The sequence below is a fragment of the Mastigoproctus giganteus genome, chromosome 6 (assembly GCF_048544385.1).
Source record: "Mastigoproctus giganteus isolate SK-2022 chromosome 6, ASM4854438v1, whole genome shotgun sequence".
NCBI classification, from domain to species: Eukaryota; Metazoa; Arthropoda; class Arachnida; order Uropygi; family Thelyphonidae; genus Mastigoproctus; species Mastigoproctus giganteus.
Window position 1 is genome coordinate 17855236 of NC_143580.1, and position 25192 is coordinate 17880427.

A 25192-nucleotide genomic window follows, 5' to 3' on the forward strand; every position below is an offset into this window, starting at 1 on the left:
AGACCTTCTTTTATTAAATCTGCATTTAGAACAGGATCACTTTCTTCATTATAACTATGTTCTGTGGGATAAGGAGTCCCAAGGTCAACCTCTAATATTTCATCTTCGCTTAGGGCTTTGTCTGTTAACAATTCATCAATATCTTCAAACGATAGATCATCGAATCCTTCTCCACCAATTTTGTGTGCCATTGTAATGATGTTGGGAAATTCGGTCGTATTAGGGATGAGGGGATCTTTGCTTTTTACACATTGTGGCCAAACCGCTTTCCAACACCCATTTAAAGTTGCTGGTTTTAATTCAGTTAATGCTAATCCAACTTGATTGATACAATCCATAATTGAGAATTTCTTCCACACATCAATGACTGTTAGTGTTTCATCATTCAGTTTGTCCAAAACGTGTTGGAATGTTCGTTTTACGTAATATGTTTTAATTGTCGCAATTATACCTTGGTCTAGCGGTTGTATCAAAGATGTAGTATTAGGCGGCAGAAATAAAATTTGTACGTTTGGGTGTTCCATGCCAGGATGGCCGGGTGCATTGTCAAGAATCAGAAGAACTTTAAATTCGAGACCTTTAAAATTCATATAATGTGTGACTTCTGGGATGAAACATTTGTTGAACCATTCTGTAAAGATAGCAGTGGTCACCCAGGCACTTCTTGTTTGCCATCCAGTGAACAGGCAGTTTATTGATATCTACACCTTTCATTGAACGTGGGTTTAGGCTCGATTTACCAGCAGTGGTTTCAACATACGATCTCCTGAAGTATTGGAGGAAAATAATAAGGTCATACAATCCTTAGCTACCTTAAAACCACCAGCAGTTTTCTGTGATTTGGCTACACACATTCTGTTCGGCATTCGTTTCCAGAAGAAACCAGTTTCATCTGCATTCCACACTGGAGGATACAGGAGTGTATCCTCCATCTTCAGTAATTTTTGCAAGTTCCTGCAGGAATACTTTAGCAGCCGATTCATCTGTAGATGCAGTTTCACCTTTAATTTTTATATTATGAAGAGCATTCCTTTTAAGAAACCTTGTCATCCAACCTGTACGCACAGAAAATTCATACTTTCTGTTTAACTGAGATGAAGTGCTTGGCTCCTTTTCTTTAATCTGTCTGTAAATTCTTAGTGCTGTTTGCTTGATGGTATTTCCATTTACTGGTACTCTTTTTTGTGACTGATCTTCTATCCATATTACCAGAGCCTTTTCCATTTTTTACTTGACAATATCTCTTGTATATGATGATGAATTAACACTTACTTTTGTTCCAGAACATACTGACTTCCTAATTGCAGCTTCATTTTTCTTAATAGTTCTTATGGTAGCTTCGTATACACCAAAATGCTTTCCTACAGAAGTAGCCCCTTGTCCAGTTGCAAGACGATCTAAAATTTGAATTTTAAGTTCCAAAGAAATCGCTTTCCTTTTCATTTTGGTAATAGGCGAATTATTCGACATTATATAAGGGCTACCGAAAAATATCTCAGTTATAATTAATAAAAAAAAGGTATGAAAAATTTGTAAACTTACAATTTATTGACTATCGGTAAAATTAATAAATTTATATATGCAGAAATTTCACTAAAGATTCTTTCACTTTGAAATAGGGCTTACTACTAAATGTCTTCTGAAGATATAATGCACGAATACTGTAGATGTGCACCAAATTCAATAAAAACGATGATGATTCATAGATACCTAGACATACACATTGGTAAACAAAAGCACACGTTTCAAAATGCACGCTCTAGCTGTTATCCAATCTATTGGTGCGTGTAATACAGAAATGATACTAATATGCCACAAATAAAAAAAAATTTTTCTTAGAATTTAGGCAAAAAAAAATTCATAGAAATCGTGTTAAATCAAAATGACTCACGTAAAAAGAGAATGAAATATTTATTTTGAATTCGTGTTAATCAAATTCATGTAAAAAAAGTTCGTGTAAAAACAGAATTAGGTGTAGTTTAAGAAGAGCCGTCTTCCAGATAACAGGGCAAGTGCTTTCATTCAGACATTTGTAAATAGTCGGAAGAACCATTGAACTGATCTTGTGGAATTGTTTGATAAAGATGCCCTCATGAAGGTCAAGGCCTGGACAACCAGATTTGTTAATTTTTAGGACAGCTGTGTCACCTCCAGCTGCATAAATGGCTGAGATTCAGAAGTAGTAGCGTAAGAGTTATTATGCTCTCTTATTTGTTGATGAGTAGTCAAGTCATCCTCTGAGTGATCAGAAGGAAACAGATTGTCCAATAGTGTTGATGGTGGCCTTCTAGGTGAGAGTTTCAGTGCCATTTGCAGGTACCAAACAATAAACAGCAGGAGAATAGGATTTGTTCCTGGTAAGGCAATAAACAAGGCCGCGTGGGTCCTGATTGCCATTAGAAGTAACCAAGTTCTGCCAAGATTTTATTTTACAGGTGGTGATGGTCTTGACATATTGTCTTTTGAGAACCTGATATTCTGTCTTAAGACTTTAAATTTCAGGAGGTGGCCAGCTCCTGTAATGTTGTTGGTAAGTACGTCTAGCCCGATGCACTTTCTGACAAAGCAAAGTAAGTTCCCGGTTCCCCCATGGAGTTGGATGAGAGGACTGAATTTTTTTTTTGGCTGTTTTATAACAGGCACTGCTGAGAGCATCATTAACATAGGAAGCTAATTCAGAAGCTGTAAATTGATGGATGAGGTTTATGGTTTCAAGTGGGAAGTAAGTGTTGATTGAGTCATCAAACTGGTTCCACATGATGCATCGCAAAGAAAATCTTCTAAGGTCCTGTAATGGAGGATTATATGTTTGTGCAGAGCAAGTCACATGGAAGGTAATTGCATGATGGTCACTTGAGCAAATGTTAGTATTTACTGTCCAGTCAGTTTTTGAAGAAACAGTGTAAGAAGTAGCAGTGATATCTATATATGAATCACCATTTAGAGAGTTGAAGGTATAAGGTGAGCTGGGTTTATTTAGAACAGTCAGCTCATGTGAAAGGAGAAAGTCTTCTATGACTGAATCCTTGTTATCAGTATGGTCGGATGCCGTAGACTAGATTTAGCATTAACGTCTGATATTATAATAAGTTTGGCAGTACCTACCAAAGAAATAACTTGATCGAGGTAGCCAAGATGGATTGTAATGTCGGAAGTTGGTGGGCAGTATAGTGAAACTTAAAAGTAAGAGCCACGAGGAGTAGACACACTTATGCAGACAGCATGTTGATTGGTAAGCCTAATTATCTTGTCTACGTCCAATTTAGGATTGAATGTGACGAAGGCCATACGTGGTTCAGCATGTTCTGGCTGAATAACCCTAAAAGAGATGGGTATCCGGTTATTTTACCGCAGAAATGGTATGGTTTTGTAAGACTATAATATCATATTTAATTTCGTCAGTTATCTTTCGAAGTTCGTCGGCCACCATTCATGACTGCTGAGCATTCACTTGAAGTAGGCTAAGTTCAGAGACTGATTCATTTGCAGGTGAAGAACTGGTAAAAGGCAATGTATCCATAGTTGGTCAGTTGTCTTACGAGATCCATGGTATGCAAAAGTTCTGGGCATTTGGAGTCATGAATTGCCTCATTCATCAGCGGTCCTTAATTGTGCAATCTCCAGAGCTCTTTTATATTCATGGCAATTAGGATCACAGATGGAGTGTCGAAAGTCTCTTTTACACCTCTTGCAATTTATGCAGCAGACAGGCTTGTCCTTATGAGGGTATTCTGCATACACATGACCACTATGGGTGCAATATCCGCAGGATGGGGAGTTATGATGGGTACAGTATTATGTTGTGTGCCCATATCCCAAGCACAAAAAGGGTACTGCCTTTTTTTGTGGGAATAATATTTCACGGTAGGGTTGATTTGAGATTTGTACAGAGTGAACAGCTGATTGGAAGAAAAGTATGTAGAGAGAGAGAGAAAGAGAAAACAAACTTTTTTAGATGCAGAGGAAGCAATATTTGTAATGTGCTTATGCCGAGAGAGATTAGAGTTCAGGGTAATCCCCAATAGAGATATATGATCTTGCCTAGAAATCAGTGTCGTCAAAGATAAGAGCATAGGAGCAGAAGAATTCTTTATGCAAGATATAAGACAGGACTGAGTTTTTGAAGAATTGAAATCAACTCTGGAGAATTACCTGGAAATCAGCATTTAAGGAATTGGTAGTAGATATTCAAGAAGTTGAAGCTGTTTATGCAGGGCAAGGTTTCTTAAACTGGAAGGTGGAATGCACTTTGCTGTCATCAGCAAAACTATGGGTAGGATTTCAGTCAGTGGGAGAAGGTCATTAATATACAAGAGGAAAAGAGTGGGAGAAAGAACTAAACCTTTGGAAACACCTGCATTAATGGAGAAGTTAGTGGACAGCTATCTACCATTACCTGCAATGAGTGGTCAGAGAGAAAACTACCGAGGTTACCCAATTACACAAAACAGTTGGCAAACCATAATATTGAAGCTTATGTAGGAGACCTTTATGCCAAACACAATCAAAAGCCTTTGAAATGTCAAGAGCGACTGCTTGAGTTATGCCAAACATTTCCATTTAATTTGTCCATAGATAGGTAACGCAAACCAGAATATCACCAGTGGATTGACACTGATGGAATCCATACTGGCAATCATTGATCAGATAGAAGGGATTTGTCACCCTTTTAGGAACTGGCTGGATATTGAGAAACTTCCCAATATACTTTTGAGAAAATACCTTTGGAATAAGAAAGTGTTAAAAGGTGACAAAGAACAGGAGTAAGCTCAGGAGCACAGGTTTTGAGAACAAGTGGAGAAATATCATCAAGAGCTGGAGCTTTCTTGGAATCAAGACTGTTCAAAATTCTTCTGATATCCTTAAGATGGAAGGCTGCTGTAGGCATTGAATGGAGTGTACTGGGAATGGTAGGAGTTGGTTTACCAAGTTCATCAGTACGAGTTAGAAGAAAAGTAGGATGCTAGCAGGGCAGTTTTATCTTTAACTGAGGTGGCAATAGAACTATCTGGTTGACAGAGATGAGAATAGAAATGGCCAAAAGTTGTGGCCAGTAGTTTTGCCTAGAGACCAGAATGCTGAACTATCATTTAGACAAGAAGCAAGTTCTCTACTCTTAGCCTGTTCAAAATCTAGTTTGGACTGGCTAATAACTGCTTCACAGTTGTTGCAGGCTTTCATGTAGTCAGAAAATGAACCTGGAGATTTGGATGCAAGCAAATTGTGATATGCAACATTCTTATCTTGAACATCTTGCTGGAATTCTTATCTTGCTGGAATTCTCTGGGTTTTTATGTTATTATGGTGAAATGTGTTTCACCTTCCATGAAATCTTCAATCATATAAAAAACATGAATAAATTTTCAGAATCTTCTATTCATTCCTAATTTTTAAGCTTCCTATTTTTAATGTGCGACAATGTTACTGCATATCTCACTTGTGAAATTTGTGCGTGCCATGTTCTTTGTTATTGATTGCTTATCTTTTTTACTGTTTCAACTTTTACAATCCAAAAAAAATGTCAGCGAACAGAAATATTAATTAGTATGTATATATTACAGTGCTGTATCTACTGTAATATTTATTTATTAGAAATTTAAGATGTTTAAACCTGTGTTAGCAATTTTATTGGTTTAACTTTTTTTAGTGTTTTACTTACCACACTGAACATGGTTTTTTTTTTTTTTTTTTGAATGCTGTGCCCTATCCCTATTTTCCCCATAAGCCCTGCTTTTAATGCGTGAAATGCCATAGCGCGGAGATTTTTAGGAACACATGTACCGCGTTATAGCAGAACTCACTGTACTTCTGATTGCAGTTCTGTGTTAACTGTACTTGTTCATTGTGATTAGTATATCAAAACTTACAATAAAATTTTAACATTTGATTACTTGCGATGACTTTTCTCTTCTGAGGCTAAATATTGAGAACAAAAATAGTTTTACCCTCTTGAGATTTTTTTTTTTCCTGTATGTAGTTCAGGTTGGTTTGTCCCTTTTTTGAAAATCTCTTAAGTAGGTTTCACTGTATTTTCATAATTGCTTGCATTTTATCAACTAACAGAATTAGATCGTGTTTGCAAATATGATAATACATTACAGATTAACTCAGATTCACTTAATAATCACAATAATGTAAATTTGGGACTATCCTATTCTTTATATTTAACAGCCAACAGACCTTCAACTTCCTTAAATAAAAATATTATGGGCCCATTATAGAACAACCTTTGGTATCCTTTGAAAATCTCTTTGAAATACTTTTAAGCAAATAACATTAGCAAAAGACTTCTGTCAATTGTTAAAAGCATAAGAATCTGTTATGACAGCTTGTTTTTAAACTTACTGTTGTGGCATCGTATAATGGGTAGGCTCAACATCATATTATGTTTATCTGTTTGACCCTCAATGTGCCATGCTATACCACAATAAACATAATGAAAACTACCCCACAGGGCTTCAATTGCAAGAGCTCATGCTCATTTGGGATATTAACTTCCAGAATACCTTCCAATATGTTGCTGCTTCTGAATTTCCCTGCACTCAATTCTCACCTCTTTGTGACATTTTCTTTATAAGATGGTGAAAATCCTTCCTAGCAAACACCAGCTTTCAGCTGCTACATAAAGCACATTCCTTGGGAGACTCAGAGAAAGTACATATCTATACTGATGGTTCCAAAACAGATTCAGCTGTAGGTGCTGCAGCATTTTCTTTCACCTTCTCAGTAGCTGTGTTTCTTCCTATTGAATGCAGTATCTATACTGCAGAATTGTTTGCAATAAAACTAGCTTTAAATAACATAAACAACCAATATATCAAGCGATCTCTGATATATACAGACTCCTTAAGTGCAATCAGGGCCATTCAATCTACTTTTTCTCTCCTTAATCCCATTCTTAAAGAGATCTGATCTATATTAAGTCACTATCAAATGGCCAACCAGAAGGTTACCTTCTGCTAGATCCCCAGTCATGTTGGCATCCCAGGTAGTGAATGTGCAGATGATGCTACTAAACATCCCAACGCTGGATCTTCCTCTCAACTGAAAGTGCTCTACACTGACTACAAATCCATTATTAAAACAGCATTTAGGAAACAATGGTCTCAAATCTGGAAAACTCAAATCAATAATACTCTGCTGCAGGGAAAAAAAAAAAAAAAGAGCCACAGCTGTGGGTATCTAGTTTCAGGTGAGAAGTGATTCTGACCAGATTCCACATTGGTCATTCCCATCCAACTCATCTGTATTTGCTTATGAGAGAGAACCCTTTTGCCAGTCGCAGCTAACAATAAAGCATATTGTCCCCGAAAATCAACTATCCAAAAATCCAACTTTAGCTCCCTATCCAACTTTCAGGACCCATTAACTTTATCACACATTCTTGGAAATGATGCAAATTTCAAAGAATTGTGTAACTATTTGAAATGATAAATTTGTAATTATCTCTGATCATAATAACATGTAGTCATAAGTAACTCATGAACCGGCACAATATCGCCCAAGAGGCCCATGTGCTAAAACCCCAAATACAACAACTTATTGCATTCAAAAATCTGCTGACTACTAAACTTACAGACAGAACTGACTTCAGGTCTATCAGTGCCCTGTGTGAGATTGTTTACTGCATTCTCTCCAACTTCTTCCTATTAAGTTTATGCATTATATTTTTACTATTAACTGGAAAATACTTACTTTTTTATTTTAAAAAAGAAACAATGTATGAGAGCCCCTGAAGGATAAAATCAAATACAGTATATTATTTAGGAAATAAATAAATTAACCACATTTTGCAATATAATATTTCATATCGCGAGTTTCGGAAGATCGTGACTTGATTTACAGCAAATCGGTGAATTTGCGGGGCATTTTGCACCGTGTGGCTGCACTGCTCGATCACCCCTGAAGCCGGCCCTGCTTACAGAGAGAAAAGATAGTCTTCCATTTACTGAATTTCTTTTTTAATTCTAAGGCCAATATAGCTTCACTTATAAATACTTGGAAGTTTCAATAATAATGCAGCAGTATTATTATTCAGTGGTGACTTGTGGCCAGTTTGCAGTCGGCCAACAAGTGTGGAGACCTTTGTTTGATAGTATTTCCCTGCACACACAGGATTTCTGTCATACACAACGTCACAGCAATACAGTTTGGTTGAGGTTACAGATATTTTTATTTTCATTGCTAATGTAAGATTATGGGGAAGTAAACTGCTGATTTTTCTTTGTAGTATGTTATTATCAAAATGGGAGTGGACACTCTTTGTACACAGGAATTATACCAGTGTGAGAGTGGGGGTACAGGAGCAAAAATTTATTGTCGTTTTTGATGAAAACTAGGATAAATTAGCTTAAATTGCAGGACAAAAAAGAATTTGCTTCAATAGATAATGTATCCTGGTATTACTTCTGATAGATGAAACACAACGTGACTATGAATTGATATTGCAATATAATTATTAATTTTTTTTTCTAGGTAAAAACATTCCAAGATGAAGAGGGAAAGGTTTTGGAATTCAAGTGCCTATGTGATGGTGTCTTTTTGTATAATATGTGGCTTCAAATGTAAGTGTGTGTGTTTTTTTTTTTTTAAATCCTCTTAGTTAAGTATTTTATCCAATTTTTTAAAAAAATTATTATACTATTATTCATAGAAGTGGTAACTTTCAGATTTTTTTTTCATTTGTATTGGAATTCTGAATACAATGTCATATAATCCATATGTACTATAAGACTTCGTTTCTTCATGCAGTATGGAATAATTTATTATTTGTTATTAAGAAACCTTGTTTATATATATAAAATTTGAGCAAGAAGCTCAGTTAATGAACTAATTCTTGAAATGAATGGCATTAGCTAAATGAGTGTGAGGTTTTACAGCTATATTTATTGAGCAATTGCATTAGTAAAGGCACATGATGCAAGAAAGCAAGCTTATATACCATCAGCCAAAAAAAAAAAAAAAAATCTTCTAATTTCACCCATCCACTCGCTCCAAATGTTTGTCTAGTCGTGCCTTGAATCTATTTAAGCTGTCAACTTGTATGACAGATGGAAGTTTGTTCCAGCAATCAACCACCCGCTGGCTAAAGGCAAGCTTCCACAAATCTATTTTACAACTGTCTTTCCTCAATTTGAATTTATGCCCTCTCAGGTGATTATCTGAGCAAGAGGAAGCATCTCATCAGCATTGAGCATGCTCAAACCATTCAAGGCTTTATACACCTCAATCAGATCACCTCACAGGTGCCTAGTCTCCAGACACTGTAATTTGCAAAACTTAAGCCTTTCTTTGTAAGAGCAACCCTTTGTTCCATTCACTAATCTTGTTGCCCTTCTCTGCACTTGCTGCAGCAGCTCTACATTCTTCCTAAAATGAGGCCTCCAGAGCTGTATACTAATTCATTTCACAAATATACGTGGTCTCAATTCTAATCTCAACGATGTCCATTTCCACTTGCAGTCTTCCAAACCCCATGTACTTTTTCTGACTGAATCTCAGTTATCAGTTGATTCAACTACTGCTCATCTCAGATGTCCAAATTATTTGCTGTATGATTCCTTTCGCCTCAAAGGTGGTACTTGTGCATATGTCCGTTCTGATATTCCCTGTCAGAGACTTGGCAATTTGGAATCTCCTCTCTTTGATCTTCTCTGGCTTAAAATCTCTCTACCTCATTGTGTAAAATTCATCTGTTGTCTCTACCGTTCTCCCAACTCCACTAATCACTTGGAGCTCTTTGACTTCCTCTCTTTGCAACTTGACTTTCTCCAGTCCAACTTTCCTAACAGTGAGGTAATTTTCCTTGGTGATTTTAACGTTCACAACTCCAGCTGGCTTCCGTTTTCTAGTCACACCGACCCAGCAGGTCGAGATGCTGAGGCTTTTGCAATTACTAATGACCTAGCACAGATTGTTCATTTACCTACAAGAATACCGGACAATCCTAATCATACAGCCAATACGCTTGATCTTTTTCTCACAAACAACCCTTCTAAGTACAAGGTTGAAGTGAGAGGTCCTTTAGGCACTTCAGATCACAACTTGGTGATTGCCTCTTCTCCAATGGAACCTTTATCTCATGGCTATTCCCAACCTCGTATTGTTTGGCATTACACGAATGCAAAATGGGATGACCTGCGAGACTTCTTTTCTTCTTTTCCTTGGTCTGATTACTTTTTTTTTTTTTTTTTTTTTTTGATTTGGTAGTTGTTGGCGCATCGGCTGCTGTGGCCATATTGCACCTCCCAAGGTTTTTGCAGTACTTTGATCCAAGCCCGAGGCGGGAATCGAACCCGCGACCTTTGGGTTGCCGGGCAGGTACTTTACCCACTCGGCTAGCCCGGTCGGCTGTCTGATTACTGTTTCAAAACTTCTGATGTCAACGTTTGCTCAGATCGTGTCAGTGAAATTATTCTTTCAGGAATGGAATCCTTTATCCCACACTCCACTTTAAAATCTCGTCCTTTATCTAAACCTTGGTTTTCCAATAAATGTGCTAAGGCTGTCCAAGAGAAGAACGTTGCATATCGTAATTGGCTTGTTTCTAATTCTTCAGTTTCATTTTCTGCCTACACCAAAGCTCGCAACAATTGTAAAGCAGTTATTAATCAGTCCAAACTAGAGTTTGAACAGGCTAAGAGTAGAAAACTTGCTTCTTACCCTAATGGTAGCCGAGCATTCTGGTCTCTTGCCAAAGCTATTGGCCGCAACTTTTGCCCATCTCTGCTCCCACCTCTGTCCAAACCAGATGGTTCTGTTGTCACTTCAGCCAAGGATAAAGCTGACCTGCTAGCATCCCATTTTTCTTTGAGCTCATGTATTAATGATCTTGGTAAAACACCTCCCACCATTCCTAACACGCTCCATTCAATGCCTCCTGTAGTCTTCCGTCAAAAGGATATCAGAAGGATTTTGATGAATCTTGATGCTAAGAAAGCTCCAGGTCCTGATGGTATTTCTCCACTTGTTCTCAAAACCTGTGCTCCTGAACTTACTCCTATTCTTTGCCGCCTTTTTTCACTTTCTTATTCCAAAGGTGTTTTTCCTTCTGCTTGGAAATTTGCTCATATCCAGCCAGTTCCTAAAAAGGGTGACAAATCCCTCCCATCCAATTATCGTCCCATTGCAATTACTTCTACTCTTTCTAAAGTAATGGAGAAATCAATTAACTGCCAACTCTTAAACTACCTAGAAACTTTCCGTCTGATCAACGATCGCCAGTATGGATTCCGTCAGTGTCGATCCACTGGTGATATTCTGGCTTATGTTACCCATTTATGGACTAATTCAATGGAAAGGTTCGGTGAAACACAAGTAGTTGCTCTTGACATCTCAAAGGCTTTTGATCGTGTTTGGCATAAAGGTCTTCTAAACAAGCTTCCATCTTATGGTTTGCCAACTGTTTTTAGTAATTGGTTATCCAGTTTTCTCTCTGATCGCTCACTGAGGGTGATGGTAGATGGCTCTCTGTCTTCTAACTTCTCCACTAATGCCGGTGTCCCCCAAGGTTCAGTTCTTTCCCCCACTCTTTTCCTCTTGTATATCAATGACCTTCTTCCATTGACTGGAAATCCTATCCATAGTTTTGCCGATGATAGCACATTGCATTCAACTTTCCATTTTGAGAAACCTTGTCCAGCTCAATCAGCTTTAAGTTCTCGAAAATCTGCTGCCAATTCCTTAAATGCCGATCTTCAGGTAATTCTCCAGTGGGGCAAAGACAACTTAGTTGATTTCAACCCTTCTAAAACTCAATCTTGTCTTATATCTCGCAAAAAGGATTCTTCTGCTCCTATGCTTATCTTTAGTGACACTCCGATTTCTAGGCAAAATGATATATCTCTTTTGGGGATTACCCTGACTTCTAATCTCTCTTGGCACAAGCACATTACAAATATTGCTTCCTCTGCATCTAAAAAACTTGGTTTTCTCTTTCGCTCTCGGCGTTACTTTTCTCCCAAACAGCTGCTCACTCTGTATAAATCGCAAATCTGCCCTGCCATGGAATATTGTTCCCACATCTGGGGTGGTGCCCCCAAAACCTCTCTCAGGCTTCTTGATTCCATTCAGAAGAGGGCAGTTCGGTTAATTAATGATTCATCTCTAACAGAGTCTCTCCACTCGCTGTCTCATAGATGCACTGTTTCTGCTGCATGCCTCTTCTACAGATACTTCCATGGGCACTGTTCTTCTGAATTGGCTTCTATAATTCCCGCTCTCTCTTTCAAAACAGTCCGAACACGTGCCGCCACCAGCCAACATCCATTTACTGTCCAACTTCAAACCCACAGAACGAACTTTTCATCTTCCTCATTTATTCATTCAACTGCCGTTTTCTGGAACAACCTTCCTTCATACGTATTTCCTGAAAATTACAATCTACAGAAGTTCAAGTCCAATATCAACAAATATCTTCTTTCGTCTTCTCAACCTCCAACCCAAGCACGGTACTAAGTACTATAGGTTTAATACCTCTCGTGTTTGGGGTTCTCATAAAAAAAAAAAAAAAAAAATACAGTACTCAAGGTGTGGCCTGACCATTGCCTTATACAAGGGGATAATCACCTCCTTATTCCTGCTAGAAAAATTACTGTATATCATTGACAAGACACCATGAGCTACTCTTGCAGCCTTCTGCACATGCTATATAAAGCACTTTTGTCTTGAAGTTAGGAGGGTTGTACAGCTAACTAAAGTGTGAACCAACAATATCAATAAAATTGAAGCAGAAATGCTGTAAAAGCATAAATTTGATTTGAACTTAGATTACTATATTTATAAGATGTTTTTAGATGTAAGTTGCTGTCTCGATAGCATCAGGCATCTTGTTTGATGCTATCGAGGCAGTGTTAGGTGGGTCGGAAAACTGCTAGGTTGGAGGGGGGGGTATACAAGGACTAATAGATTAACAATAGCCACTGGCAGAAGTGAAAGTGATTCTTGCACTGCTTCTATTGGAATGAGCAGCAGCCTGGAAAACAAGATACAGGATATTTCAGAGACTGCTGGTAGTCATTGTGGTAGTAAACACATGGGTTGTGTTAGGGCAGCTAAGAATAGGAACAAGTGCATGTATACTTGCATGTACATCAATGCTAGGAGTTTAGTAAATAAACTTGATGATGAGGTATTGCTCAAAACATCGAAGGCAGATATTGTTGGGATATCAGAGACATGGTGTCATACAGATATACGGAATGCAGAACCTGAATTTGGGGAGTACAATATGTACAGATAGGAAGGGAGGAGGGGTTATGCTATTAGTTAAGAACACACAAAATCCAAGGAAGTGAAGCCAGTCGACATCGCTGGACAGTGAAGTGTCAAGTCAGTTTGGTGTGACATAAGCATTGGGAGATCAAAATTGAGAGTAGGAGTGTGCTATAGGCCTAATGACTCTGATGAGTATAATAAGAAACTGTACAGGGAAATAGTGGGTCAGTAAATCAGAGAGTCTTATAATGGGGGATTTTAATTTCCCAGATATTGACTGGAATTTGTGGATTGGTCACTCACACACTAGCAAGGCTTTTGTCGATTTATTGGATGATTGTTTTCTACATCAGCATGTTTGGGAGGCAACTAGAAGGAGTAATACTCTTGATCTGATTATCAGTAGTGATTCTTCATGCATTAAGAATCTGCAGATACAGGAACCACTAGGTGGCAGTGATCACAGTGTGCTGAAGTGGGATTTACTCAAAGAGGTAACTACCATCGGGGGTAAAAGGAAGGGTTTTTGCTTTCATAAAGGCAACTATGATGGTCTGAGACAGTATTTAAATTCTATACAGTGGGACCAACTGATGATGTTACCAACAGCAAATTCAAAATGGGAAGCATTCAAAGAACTTATCTTGGAAGTACTAGGCTTTACATAACAACTAAGAAATATTGTTCAGGTTTAGGCTAATGGCTGTCAGATGAAGCAGAGAAGAAAAATGCATGGGATACATATAAATTAATCGGTGACATGGAAGACTATGATAGATATAAGCTGGTCTGTACCAAAGTCACAAAGGAGATTAGGCAGGCAAAGGCAGATTATGAGAAATCCTTGGCAAAGGATGCAAAGAAAAACAGAAAAGAGTTATTCGGGAAGGGGAATGCCAGAGGTGAAGTAAACACTGGCAGTGAGCTAGATGATTTTGTAATAACTGAGAGGAAAGTGGAGGAGAAATTGTTGAGGATAAACATAAAAAAGGCACCTGGGGTGGATGGGATCTATCCAGTTATATTAAAGGAGGCAGCAAAGGAAGTAAGCAAACTCTTAGCCATAATTATGAGAGGTACCCATAGACTGGAGATGTGCAAATGTGACCCCCAATTCACAAAGGAGGATCAAAGGCTGACACAAGTAATTATAGACCTGTGAGTTTAACTTTTGTTCCAGAAAAATTAATGGGGGCACTGGTTAAAGAAGCACTGCAGTATCATCTAGACAAGACTTCAGTTATAGCTCGGACACAGCATGGTTTTGTTAAGGGGAAAGTCTTGCCTGCCCAGCTTGATTGGATACTATGATGCAGTCACAAAAGAACTGGATGCAGGGAATAACTTTGATATTATATAATTGGATCTTAAAAAGTCTTTTAATACTGTTGCACGTGGAAGACTGCTGTACAAATTGGAGCAGTGTGGCATTGGAGGCAAATTGCTGCTATGGATAAAGGGATGGTTGAGGGAGAGAAGACAGAGTGGTAATCAATGGACACTGCTCATTGTGGACTAATGTTATTAGTGGAGTCTCTTAGGGTTCAGTGTTGGGTCCATTGGTGTTTTCTATATTTATAAATGATATTGATGATCGTAAAAGGTAAAGTGCAGCCATTATCAACCCACTGCAGGATGGAAGCCTCCTCAACAATTCATGCTGAGGGAAATGAACCATAATCTGCCACGCTGGTCCAGTGCAGGTTGGCAGATCGACTGTATTCAGCAGTCAGGGGCTTGAACCTCGGTCCACTCAAAGAGCGTGTGCTATTGCACTCCCGCTCCTGACCACTCGGGATGGTATATCAAGCTTAAGTCCAAGTTTGCTGACGATACAAAGGTTGGCAGGGTTGTTAAGGACACTACTGATGCTATGCTGCTGCAACAGGATCTGGAAAGGTTGGGCAGATGGGCTGAGAGGTGGCAAATGAAGTTTAACATTGACAAATGTAAAGTACTACATATGGGAAACAGTAACCCCAGAGCAACGTATCAACTCTGTGGTACTACACTGACAGTTGTAGAGAATGAAAAGGACCTGGGGGTAATTGGGCAGGCAGATATGAAGTTCTCTGAGCAGTGCAGACAGGCTGCAAGAGTAGCTCATGGTGTCTTGTCAATGATATACAGGAATTTTTCTAGCAGTGATAAGGAGGTGATTATTCCCTTGTATAAGGCAATGGTCAGGCCACACCTTGAGTATTGTATACAGGTCTGGAGGCCTTATTTCAAGAAGGATGTAGAGCTGGAATGAGTACAGAGAAGGGCAACAAGATTAGTGAATGGAACAAAGGGTTGCTCTTACGAAGAAAGGCTTAAGTTTTGCAAATTACAGTGTCTGGAGACTAGACACCGGCAAGGTGATCTGATAGAGGTGTATAAAGCCTTGAATGGTTTGAGCATGCTCAGTGCCGATGGGATTCTTCCGCTTGCTCAGAATAATCACAAGGTCAAGTATTTCGGATGAACGGAGGGGTGAAATCGGAGTGGGTTTTTTTTTTTGGCTGATGCTGCATAAGATTGCTTTCTTGCATCATATGCCTCTACTAATGCTAAGTTCAGTTCTAGATTTGAAAAGGCAAATATCGCAAGTATTGGTTTAAAGCAGAATTCTTTAGAATTTATTTCTTAATTATTTACATGGCTGTATAAAGATATTGAGTGTAAATAAACATTACATCCTCTTTAAAGATTTTGCTCTATCATTATTGATTTGTATTTGAATTATAATTTGACATTAATATTAGTTTTGAAAATAAAATTCTGTTCAATTTCACAATTATAGTGATCCGCATCCACCATACCATGGCATTAACCAGTCTGCAGATGATGTTTGCACAAGAATAAGAAATCTAGATGTGTTAATTCATAACATTAAAGCTTTCTATGAGGTAAGAGATCTTTGTAATTTCTCATTCAGAAAGCACTGTATATTTGTTGAATTTACGATGTTTTATATTGCATTTGATGAAACAAATTGACAGGAGTATTTTATTTCACAAAAAAAACAACTTTTAGATTAGGCATAAATATAATGTTAAAAAATTTGAGACAGGGGGACAGTGTCATAGAAGATATATGGTGCTTTTAAGGAAAATGCAGCTCTGCATTTTTCCAACAAGTTTAACCCAATCATGGTACTAAGTACTATAGGTTCTAATACCTCTCGTGTTTGGGGTTTACATAAAAAAAAAAAAAAAAAAGGGATGAGGTGATTATCCCGTTGTATTAGGCAGTGATTAGGTGACACTTTGAGTACTGCATATGGACCTCCAGGTCTATATGTAGTACAGGACTGGATGTGGATCTGTTGGAATGGGTGCAGAGGAGAGGAACAAGATAAGTAAAAGGAACAAAAGTTGAGTTCATGTCATCTATTGTCAACCTTTGTTAACTTCTCTTTGTACATAATTTTATAGAACTCAAAAATCCAAAGCCTGAAGATGGATTCTAATGTTAAATGAAATGTAGCCAATTTTATTTAATTATTGAGACTGCTTGGAGTTTAATTGTATAAATTGCCCTTTTCATACCAGTAAACTATAATTAAAACTTTTACATGGAAAAGTGTCTTTATTAAACTTTCCATTAAATTTTAATTTTTTACAGGATGTTCTTGGCCAGTTGCTTCTGATCAAAATTCCAGATATTGTTATTTTGGCTAGAAATCCCGAAGAAGGTAAGCACTAGAATATAATATTCTTATGCTAAAATTGGCCATTCAGTGAATAATGGAGATAATTATTAACTAAATAATGCTCTCATTAGTGAATCATACTGTTTGCAGTGTGATTCACTAATGAGAATGAAGTTGTTGTGAATACACAACAACAGAAGCAAGTAAATTCCCAACTAATTATAGTAATCCTCTTGCTTTTCTTAGAAAATTACCTTAAGGTTATTCTTGGCAAGCGTTGTCACAGTTACTAACTCCAAGTAGAAAGTAGGTTGCCACCCTAAGTGCTCATTCGCCAAGGTCAAGATTCAGAGTAGTGAACAAAAGCAGACTGAGAGTAGCTTGGCGGCAACACACTGGTCAGTGATGGTAGCAATACAAAAAGTAAGATTAAAAATGACTTACTTTAGGAGCAACAAATGGTATGAAGTAGTAGTCAGACGTCAAGAATAGCATTCCAGCATCATGGACAGCATAGCTGTTTAACATTAAGTTCAGAAAAAAAAAACACTTAATATATCAAATAAACAGGAGTGCAGAAAGAATGTGACTACACACACCAGGCCACCTAGTGGACTCCCTGTTTAACTGATCACAGTCATTAGGCCTATAAAATATTCCTACTGTAATTTTTTTTTGTTCTCAATTCTTATATCTTGCCAGTCTGACTCAACGTTGCATTTGCTGCCCCTATCGACCGAATGTACTGCTTTAGATTTAATATGCTTCTTAACTAAGAGCATAACCTCTTCACCCTCCTCAACCTTTCTGTACACATTGTACTCCTCATATTCAAATTCTTCATCCCTTATGTCTGAGTGACACCATGTCTACAATATCTTCACATTGTCTGGATTTGATGAATTATTCACTACTTCAAATTCATCAGATTTATTTACTGTGCTCCTAGCATTAGTGTACATGCAGGTATACATGCACCTGTTCTTGCTCTTGGTTACCCTAACAGAGCCCATGTACTTACTTGTCCCATGATGACTCACAGCAGCACCCCCAACACCTTATTCCCCAACATCTTACACCCTATTTCCAGGCTGCTGCACCATCCAGTAGAAGGTGAAATATATTTGCAGTCAGACATGAACTTCTCTAAGCATTGCAGACATGCTGCCAGGACAGCTCATGGGGTTTTGTCAATGATATACAAAAACTTTGCTAGCAGGGATAAGGAGGTAATTATCTCTTTGTATAAGGCCATGGTTAGGCTGCATCTTGAGTGCTGAATACAGGTCTGGAGGCCTCACTTTAGGAAGGATGTAGATCTGCTGGAATGGGTGCTGAAAAGGGCAACCAGACTGGTGAAGGAAACAAAAAAGGTGCTCTTAAATAGAAAGGCTTCAGTTCTGCAAATTGCAGTGTCTCGAGACCAGTCATCTGCAGGCAGATCTGATTGAGTGTTGTTTAAAGACTTGAATGGATTGAGTAAGCTGAACGTTAATGGTATTCTTCCACTTGCTGAGACTACATACATGAGGGACATAAATTCAAGTTGAGGAAGGCTAGTTGCAGGAAAGATGTGTGGAAGTTTTCCTTCAGCCATCGGATGGCTGATTGTTGGAACAGTCTTCCATCTGTTGTTGTGGAAGCGGAGGGATTGAATAAATTCAAGGGAGAACTAGATAAAAATTCTTGGAGGATACAAATGGCTGAATTGTATTTTTTTTTTTTTTTTTGGGTGATTTATATAAGCTTGCTATCTTGCATCACTTGCCATTATTAATTATCATTAAGTAGATATGTTTATATATATACAGGGTGTCTCAAAAATATTGGTACAAACGTTTAGGGGAGGTAGGTAACATCTAAAGGAATGTGAATCGCATAGGAACCCATAACCAGAAACACAACATAAGTCGGTACATGGCGCTGTTCATCAGTTCCAAGAGAGGGAAAATTTCTGGTTTACTCATTCAAGCAGTAGTCGCCGCATGAAGAGCATGCATCAATATATGAACTATGAGCTGGCAGACATGCACTTAGTGTATGGATTAGCAGAGGGCAATGGATGAGCCACTCAACGAATTTATGGAGAATGCTTCCCAGACAGACATGTACCGGACCACCATTTGTTTGCACGTGTGCATCAACATTTGTGCGATTATGGATCATTTAGAGGTAACAGGAGTAGTGCAGACAGACCACGTTCGATGCGAACTCCCGCCATGGAAGAAAGTGTGTTGAATGCCGTCCAGAATAATCCTACTACCAGCACACGTGCTGTTGCCTCTGCCTTAGAAGTGTCTCTTTGCAGTGTACAGCATGTCTGGCACAATTCCTTACCCACCCTTTCATCTCCAAAGGGTTCAGTTACTGTTCTCCCAAGATCATCCTGCACGTGTGGCTTTTGCGCAGTGGTTTCTCCAAGAAAGTGTTCAAGACTTGAATTTTCCAGCCTATGTTTTGTTCACGGATGAGGCTTATTTCATTCGGGAAGGCTTATTCAATCAGCACAATGCTCATGTGTGGGCTCACGACAACCCACACGGTGTGCGCCCCCGTGCGGCACAACATTGCTTCGCAATAAATGTGTCGGCAGGTATGGTCGGTGACTGCTTAGTCGGCCCATACCTGTTACCATCCTGCATGAACTCTGCTAAATATCGGATCTTTCTTGAACAAGTTCTACTAGGGTTACTTGACGATGTTCCAGCAAATGTGAGATGCAACATTTGGTTTCAGTATGATGGGGGCGCCTGCCCATTATGGAAGGTGTGTTCGTGACCATTTGAACAGGCATTTTGGGCGTCGATGGGATTGGCCGTGGTGGACCCATTGCCTGGCCCCCACACTCACCTGATTTATCGAGCCTTGATTTCTTCCTGTGGGGGCCCTCAAATCTGTCGTGTATGAATCGCCTGTGGAGATGGAAATGGATCTCGTGGCGAGACTCGTCTGCACTGCTGCTACTGTCAAAGAAACTTCAGGTGTGTTCAACCGTGTCCGCCAATCCATGCTGCGTCAGTCACACATGCATCGCGTCTCATGGTGGAATCTTCGAGCATCTGTTGTAACATCATGAAATGCATCCATCTCATACTCCATTGTTAATATTATGTCAAATAAATGTTTGCCACTAATTACTGTCTTGTGTCATTTCTGCTTCTTGTGCCTCTGCTACTACTTTCCCGTGACGTTTCCGGTTATGGGTTCCTACGCGATTCACATTCCTTGAGATGTTACCTAAACGTTTGTACCAATATTTTTGAGACACCCTGTATATATATAATTAGCATGCTTCAGACTGAAGGGAAAAACTGGGTAAGAGGGCCCTGTTGTTAAATGTAGTACAGAAGAGCTGTCTGATATTTATTTGAGAAATTAATCTTTTTGCTATAACAAGACTGCTCTTTCTAAAAGATGGTTTGTTCATAATTTTCAATATATGTGAAAATAAAAAATATAATTTTTAAACTGTTTCTTTGCCTTTTCCCAAAAACATTGGATGTTGCATACAGTGAAATAGCCTGCTTACTCATGTGACTTTTTGCTATGCCCACTGCATTTTTACAAAGCCAGACTTATTAACATCAGTATTGAATTAATTGAATTGCTTCTTTGAATAAATTGGCCTTTATTAAACTTATTTGAATGTCTTTCATTTCATTCTGTGAAATGGACTTGGCACACCCAGGGTGATCTGGATTTCGTCATTCTTCTCTTTCTTGGTGATTCCCTTCTACTTTTGACACACTCTCTCTCTCTCAGGATAACTCGGGATTTTTTTTTTTTTTTTGGCTTGTGCAGCATAAGCCTCAGGCTTCCTTACACCACCATGTAGCTAATAATATTATTATTTTATGTAAAAATAATAATTGAAAGCATGGGGTTACCTATGAAAGTGTTTGAGTTTTTTGATTTTTGTGTATATCTGTATAGCTTATAATTGTAGATATATGCAGTGAGGCATTTTCTCTCTCAGGTTGGGTGGAATGTGTTGAAGTATTCCTGCCTCCTTCACCAATGGTGTTTTGTTTTTCCAACCATTAAAAATTCTATTAAGTTTTATTATTATTACTTGCTGTGAAATGCATTTAACTATACAGCCAGGCCTCGCATAACGCAAGTTCGATTATCGCGTTTTTCAGTTACCGCTATTTGAAAAAACTATACCACTTTTCACTTTACACGAAGCAAATTTCCAGTTAACGCGATCTTTTTTTTTTTTTTTTTTTTTATGCGATAGTTGAAAAAGATTTGAATTGTGCATTAAGCTTACCGTGCAATGGACGGGCAAAAAAAGAAGCGTTTGCCTGCTGCCCGCCTCAGTGTGTTCCATCAACCATCGGAAGAGGACGTGTTACTTGTTTGTCTCCCACCAATAAAGTCAATGGAGACTTGCATTTAAAAATTCAAATTTTTAAATGAGCCAGATGAAAATTTTACCGCGAAGGAGATAACGGTAAAAGAACTAGATGAAATCTTTTGTATCGCAGAGAACTTCAAACAAAAGGTTTGAGGTTCTCTGCGATATTTATTTCGCCGGGGCCCAGAGAAGATTGTCGGCTATCGGAAATTGATTGATGAAAAGAGAAAGTCAACATTTTTCAAATATTTCCGCAACAGTCATTTCTTCATTGTGTATTTTATGTCAAAGGTTCCCAAACTTTCTCGGTTCATGGCACCCTTAGTGTCTCAATAATTTTTTCACGGCACACCTAGACCAAAAGAAATACCTAACAGTTCTGTTTATTAAGTAGTTAAGTCCAAACAACTTAATAAGGAAATGTTGAAACTGTGAACTACCTTGAGCTAATAGTTCGTGCGGTGTCTGACAGATGTCGAGTATCGCTGTGTTTCCCTTGAAAATTTAAAATATTTCGCGGTGCACAGTTTGGGAACCGCTGTTTTATGCAATAAACATTTAATTCCACAATTATTTTCATTATCTTTTACATTATATACAGTTAAAAAGTTATTTAAAAGGTATTTTTAAAATTTTTTATGGACATTCCAGAAGGTCAAGGACCAATTATAATTTTTCCTATTGATTGTTATATTCGATTAACGCGATACACTTGCAGGACAAATTAATCGCATTAATCGAGGCCAGCCTGTACTAATAGAGGACCAAATATTGCATGCATGTATGTATAAAATACATTTAACTGTAATGACAAATTGATTAATAATTAGTTTCATCTTTTATTTTACTAGAATCAAGTGCTGATGAAATGCAAACCTTGCTCTTGCTTATACTTGGATGCGCCGTTCAGTGTGAACATAAAGAATATTTTATCGAAAATATAAAATCTTTGGATGTTGAAGTACAGCACAAAATTGTAGAATGTATACAGCAGGTAAAGATTTGTTTTCTAAATCTTTTATTATAAATTCTCAAATTTTATAATTCTTGCTAGTAAAATTTTTTCCACTCTATTTTAAGTGCGTGTAATGGATTAGTTTAAATACAGTATGAAGTGCCAACAAGTGGCGACCTACTTTGGAATACAGGGAGTTACTGGTTTGTAGGTTTTACTGGTTTTTTTAACAGTAAATCATATAATAGGGAAAAAAGGTATAATGATATTTATTTGCAATGCAGTACCTCCCTTGCCACAGAATAAACAGCTATTCAATTAAAATGCAGTTTTATTAAAAATGAATATAGAATGTAATTTAAACTATTACAATGTGCTTGAAGTGTCTACCTTGGTCTTAACTGTATCCCATAGATAAGGGAAAAAGAATGTATTTATTTTAAAATAAACACTTATTCTTTTCAGAAATAATGACTCCTTATTAAACACCACCCTAATAAATACTGTACCTACTCAAATACCACTATCATCATAATGAAACTGCCTTTTTCCATGTGTCTAAAAAAATCTCACTTCATATTCAGTGACATGTACTTTGTTGCCATAGTAGATATGTTAATACAGGATACACTATTGACCAAAAGGTTGTGTGATAAATGTATAGTATATTGAAATAATTGGAAACAAGGCCAAAAATATAATACAATAGTTACCGTATTTCCCCATATATAAGACAAATTTGTCAAGACACTTTTTTGAAAAATTTGGAGTCTAAAAACTGCGTGCATTCAATATTATTATTTGGGGTGGGGGAATCAAGAATTGTAGTCACATTTGAGAAGGGTTGATCAGAAGGCTTTCCTAATATGAAAGCAGCTTTAAAATGAAAACATTAATAAAAAAAAAACAAGAGAACATTTATAAGGAAATACCAAATTAAATTCTGTAGCAGTAGATCACTTTATTTAAATGTTAAAAATTTGATAAATTTCAGGATGCAGTAGCATACTGAAAGAATTGCATTTTGTGCTAACAAATTATGAAATGGGTAAAATAAACATTGCATTTTTGTTGAGTAAATATTTAATTATTATTATTATTTAAAGTAATTGATGTTTACTTTTATTTAGGTTACTGATAATCCAGAAGCTGTATGGACAAATGAATGGAATGAGCTAAATTTGCTTCAACAAGAGGAACACGAACACATGTATTTGTTACTTGTTCAACATGTTCGTCAGCTAGTCAGAGACAGAGATGAATTAGCTCAGGTAATTATTATTTTTTTTTTATGAAAACCCCAAACATGAGCGGTATTAGAACCTATAGTACTTAGTACCTTGAAAGGGTTGGAGGATGGTGAGATGAAAGAAGTTATTTGTTGACATTAGACTTGAACTTCTGTAGATTGTAACTTTCATGAAATACGTATTAAGGAAGGTGTTTCAGAAAATGGAAGTTGAACGAATAAATGAAGAAGAAGAAAAGTTGGTCCTGCTAGTTTGAAGTTGGACAGTAAATGGGTGTTGACTGGTTGTGGCATTTGATTGGACCGCTTTGAAAGAGAGAGTGGAAATTATAGAAGCCAATTCAAAAGAACAGTGCCCATGGAAGTATCTATAGAAAAGGAATGCAGCAGATACAGGATGTCTATGAGACAGAGTGGAGAAACTGTTAGCAGTGAGTCATTTAATTAATGCAACCACCCTCTTATGAATGGAATCTAGAAGCCCAGAGATAGGTTTTGGAGACACTGCCCAGATGTGGGAACAATATTCCATGGTAGGGTGGATTTGCGATTTGTACAGAGTGAACAGCTGTTTTGAAGAAAAGTAACACTGAGAGCGAAAGAGAAAACCTAGTTTTTTTGATACAGAGGAAGGAATATTTGTAATGTGCTCATGCCAAGAGAGATTAGAAGTCAGAGTAATCCCAATAGATGTATGGTCTTGCCTAGAAATTAGAGTGTCATCAAAGATAAGCATAAGAGCAGAAGAACCCTTTTTGCAAGATATAAGAGAAGGTTGAAATCAAATAAGTTACCTTTGTCCCACTGGAGAATTACACCTGGAGATTAGCATTTAAGGAATTGGTAGCAGATATTCGAGAACTTGAAGGTGTTTGAGCAGGGCAAGATTTCTCAAACTGGAAAGTGGAATGCAATGTTCTATCATGAGCAAAACTATGGATAGGATTTCTGGTCACAGGAAGGAGTTCATTAATATACAAGAGGAAGAGAGTGGGAGAAAGAACTGAGACTTGGGGAACACTAGCATTAGTGCAGAAGTTAGAAGACAGAGAGCCATCCACCATTACCCACAGTGAGCAGTCAGAGAGGAAACTGGATATCCAATTACAAAAAAACAGTTGGCAAAATATAAGATGGAAGCTTATTTAGAAGACCTTTATGCCAAACACGATTGAAAGCCTTTGAAATGTTAAGAGCAACTGCTTGGTTTTTACCAAACTTTTCCATTGAATTTGTCCATAAATAGGTAACATAAGTCAGAATATTATCAATAGATCAAAACTGATGGAATCCATACTGGCGATTGTTGATCAGATGGAAGGTTTTTGGTTATTTTAAGAGTTGACAGTTAATTGATTTCTCCATTACTTTAAAAAGAGTAGAAGTAATTGCAATGGGATGATAATTGAATGGGAGAGATTTGTCACCCTTTTTAGGAACTGGTTGGATATGAGCAAATTTCCAAGCAGAAGGAAAAACACTTTTGGAATAAGAGTGAAAAAAGGCAACACAGAACAGGAGTAAGTTCAGCAGCACAGGTTTTGGAAACAAGTGGGGAAATACCATCAGTATTTGGAGATTTCTTAGTATCAAGATTCATCAAAAGCCTTGATGTCCTTTTGACGGAAGATCACAGGAGACATTGAATGGAGCTTACCAGGAAAGGTAGGAGGTGGTTTACCAAGATCATTAATACTCAAGTTGGAAGAAAAATAGGATGCCAGCAGGTCAGTTTTTATCTTTGGCTGAAGTGGCAATAGACCCATCTGGTTTCGA

At 37.7% G+C, this 25192-nt stretch overlaps 1 protein-coding gene across 1 annotated transcript in view; it reads left to right on the plus strand.

Moving 5' to 3' along the window:
• LOC150084017 (protein Daple-like) overlaps window positions 1–25192 on the plus strand; it is a 303433-nt gene that overhangs the window by 25031 nt on the left and 253210 nt on the right. Inside the window, exons 2-6 of the mRNA XM_090375738.1 lie at window positions 8476–8564; window positions 16001–16106; window positions 16825–16894; window positions 22064–22206; window positions 23298–23438. Coding sequence (XP_090231864.1) covers window positions 8476–8564; window positions 16001–16106; window positions 16825–16894; window positions 22064–22206; window positions 23298–23438 — 549 coding nt within the window. The remainder of the gene's footprint in view (window positions 1–8475; window positions 8565–16000; window positions 16107–16824; window positions 16895–22063; window positions 22207–23297; window positions 23439–25192) is intronic.